Source organism: Trachymyrmex septentrionalis, unplaced genomic scaffold (assembly GCF_001594115.1).
Source record: "Trachymyrmex septentrionalis isolate Tsep2-gDNA-1 unplaced genomic scaffold, Tsep1.0 scaffold36, whole genome shotgun sequence".
In the NCBI taxonomy this organism is placed as follows: Eukaryota; Metazoa; Arthropoda; class Insecta; order Hymenoptera; family Formicidae; genus Trachymyrmex; species Trachymyrmex septentrionalis.
Window position 1 is genome coordinate 1,826,364 of NW_017305525.1, and position 3,572 is coordinate 1,829,935.

Genomic DNA, 3,572 nt, shown 5'->3' on the forward strand with positions numbered 1-3,572 from the left:
GATGAGTGCGCCGGGCGTTTACGGTTTTAATTTCGCCCCGGTTATGCAAGATCACCGCGGATACATAAATCGACGGAAAATCGCTAAATTGGTAGCGGCGGCTGCATTCCATTTTTTCCCATGCTTGCTATGCGTGCATACATTATAGAGGTACGTCGTCAGGAATAAAAGTTACGATCGCTAGCCCGGAGGGGAGCATAATAATAAAAAATAAAGGTAAACACATAATTATTCTATCAATATGACTCGTTTATTGTGGATCGTTGAATCGTGGGGTGGTTCCAGACAATAAAGGGAAAGAGAAAAATGTGCGTGAAATGGATCACTGCGCTTTTTTTTTTTCACCAGGTGTAATTTTCCTGCGGTTTCTCGTCACTTCTGCTCGTTCGTGTTTTGAGGCATTCGGGGTAATGCCCCTTCGGGGGAATTACACGGGATTTTGCGCTACGTGTTTGTAATAGGCTAAATGTTGTGCTCGTGAGGGTGCCTTGCTCTGACGCCTTCGATCCTCGAAAGAAAGCGCGGGTTAAGTAAACGGGAGGGGGTGAGGGTGGGCGAATGTTCATACGTGGAAGCGGTATTGAAATATCAGGGCGTACGATTCGCTCGTAAATGGAACGCTCGCCGATTTTCCGGATTGCGAGGGATGAAGGGGTGGCGAGCGGCGGAACGTGGAGGGAAAATGCGCCGTCGAGAAGGAAGTCGTTTCGCCTAGACGACACGGCGGCAAGTTCGAATGGCCGGAAGCGAAGCGACGATATCGTTCGCTGTTTCCAAGAGATATCCCTGTGCTTGGCGATGAAGGGTAACAGAGATGGTGTCTCATACATGCGTTGTACGCTGTGACGTTTTCTCTTGCAAATTTATTCGGCGATGTACCAGGCAACTTCTTGCTTCTGCCTTAATGGCGATGTTCCGATATTGACTTTTTTGATCTTCCGATGGCGGATTGACGAAGATCGGAAGAGTAGAAAGGCCAAACGCGAGTTAATTTCCTTATCGATGACGATCGATGCTTCGACGGGTCGAGATATCGGCGGATGATCGGCGAGCGAATTTCGTTCCGTTTGCTCGTGAGCACTGCTGTTTGCCGTGAGTATTACCACCAACCTGGAAGTACAATTCGTACGGTGAATAAACTTAAAATGTGTGTTAATACCGGACCGTGCATAACGGTACGATAATAAAAAAAAGAATGGGAATTGCACGATGATAAATTCTCAAAAAAGAAAGTATAATTTACGTGGCTTATCCTCTTGATAATTCCCTCCAAGGTAAAGGATGATTTATTAACTGTATAAATTAAACCGAGTTGCAAGGATTATCGATATTAATGAACTAAATAACTCAAACTCAATATAAATGTCATCACGTATATGGGACGAGAGATTTACAATATTTTACACGCTGCAATATTTTATTATAATATTAAAATTTCAATGTTTTTTTCAAGATCGATATATATATTTTGTTCATTAATTTTATTTATATACTTTTTAACTACCATTAAATTAATCTTTGCTCCCGGACAAATTTCGCGCCGATTGTTTGTTGTGAGCATTATCACCAGCTTGGAAATTAATTCGTACGATAAATGAGTTTAAGATGTGTATTAATGCTTGCCGGAGCGTGTATAGTTGCTCGATAATTATGAAGGAAGATATTACATGGCGATAAATTTTCAGAGAGAAAAGTTCATTTACGTGATTTATCCTCTCGACAAGTCTTTCCGAGGTTAAAGCTAATTTATTTATTGTAATTTATTCAAACATGGTTCTAAATATTTGATTAGCAATTTCTTGTTTTACACTATTGCCTTTGTATTTGATTTTTAATGTTTATCAAACTTCTATATTATACTTTTTTTTAAATATTCAATAGAGCATCTATATATATTGTATTACTTTTTAGATGTATTTACATTAAACTTTACTCTTCGATATTTTCAATTGATCGATTTCGAAATTGATTACAACTCGTACCGTAAGTATTACTACCAATCTATAATTGATCCGTAACAATAAAATCAACAATAATAAAATACACAGTAACACATCTCACCTCCACCGCCGCCGCCGTATCCACCACCACCGTATCCGCCGCCGCCGCCGCCTAATTTCCATCCGCCGCTGCCGCCGCCGAATCCACCACTTCCACCACCAAACTTCCATCCACTGCTTCCACCGCCGCCGCTATAACCACCGCCGCCGTATCCACCTCCGCCGCCGAACTTCCATCCGCCGCCGCCGCCGCCGCCGCCGCCGTATCCACCGCCTCCGTATCCACCTCCGTCGCTAAGCGCGATTACTTTGATGATCTTTCCACCGCCACCGCCACCGTATCCACCGCCGCTGCCGCCGCCGAATCCACCACTTCCACCGCCAAACTTCCATCCACTGCTTCCACCTCCGCCGCTATAACCACCGCCGCCGTATCCACCGCCGCCGTATCCACCTCCGCCGCCGAGCTTCCATCCACTGCTGCCGCCGCCGAAACCACCGCCGCCATAACCACCGCCGCTGCTTATGTAACCACCTATAATTTCAAAATTATCATTCCATATTATTTTTCACGCCGCATTCGAAAATTTTAATTCTTAGTTAGGTAACCGCAATTCATAGAGATGTGGGATGTGCGTGTTTGCGCGATGTACGATTTATTGACTTTCTTTATGCGACTACGAGCTTGGTACCCAGATGGTTGCGCTCGCTTATGTCGGTCCGCAAATTGCCACGAGGTATTTTGTGATTGCTACAAGAAGGAGACCGGTTGCGTTCTGCCGATTGTGTAAGTCGTCTCAAAGAGCAGGGGGCAAGTACAAACCGCTCTCGGATTAAATTTTACGAGTTCGTTTAATATTGCTGAACCAACCAGTAATTACATAGAAAAATTGAAAAAAAAGTATTGCGAAACGTGTACGCGTATGTTCGTCTCGCTCGTTAGTGTAAATAATAAATAGTGTAGTGCTTATTATTTCAAATGATAATTCTTGCGATGGTAGCGATAATATATAAACAATAATTACTTTTTTTGTAATTTGTGTGACAATATTTGAAGGAATAATTAACAACTACCGTTTATTAAACGATGTGGATGTAATTTAACGGCGAAAAGGACAGCGTCGGACAATCTCTTGAGACCTTTAATTTGCTGACTCTCTTCGAATTTCGTTGTATAGTTTTCTTTTACATTTATATAATTACCAGTTACCATCTTTCTACCGGCGATCGATTGTATATCGTAAAAAATGAAAGCTTTCATGACTTTCCTTTTTTAGGGGACGCACTGCAAAATACAATTTTGATGAGCAATCTCAAGCAAGGCAAGTGGAAATCTCCGGCAGGAAAGTGGCAATCACGTTTATAATGTTTAATTTAATGCCGTGTTAAAATAGATTTAGAATAAGTCCATTTTGGAAATAAGATGTAGAATAAAGTAAATTGTCGACACACATTCACGGCACAGTGAATCGGCACATTTACAGTTAGCTGCAACCCACTTCCCACGGATTCTGAAATACTGAGAGGGTTAAAAAAACCGCCGCGAACACTTCGCACTCGGGACACCCTCCC

The 3,572-nt window shown here is 42.5% G+C and overlaps 1 protein-coding gene across 1 annotated transcript in view; it reads right to left on the reverse strand.

The window, feature by feature from the left end:
- Nucleotides 1-228: 228 nt before the first annotated feature.
- LOC108750354 (acanthoscurrin-2-like) overlaps nt 229-3,572 on the reverse strand; it is a 3,746-nt gene continuing 402 nt past the window's right edge. The window contains exons 3-4 of the mRNA XM_018489752.1: nt 2,062-2,535; nt 229-1,110 (exon numbers count right to left, since the gene is read on the reverse strand). Of these exons, the coding sequence (XP_018345254.1) occupies nt 1,100-1,110; nt 2,062-2,535 (485 nt within the window). The 3' untranslated portion in view covers nt 229-1,099. The remainder of the gene's footprint in view (nt 1,111-2,061; nt 2,536-3,572) is intronic.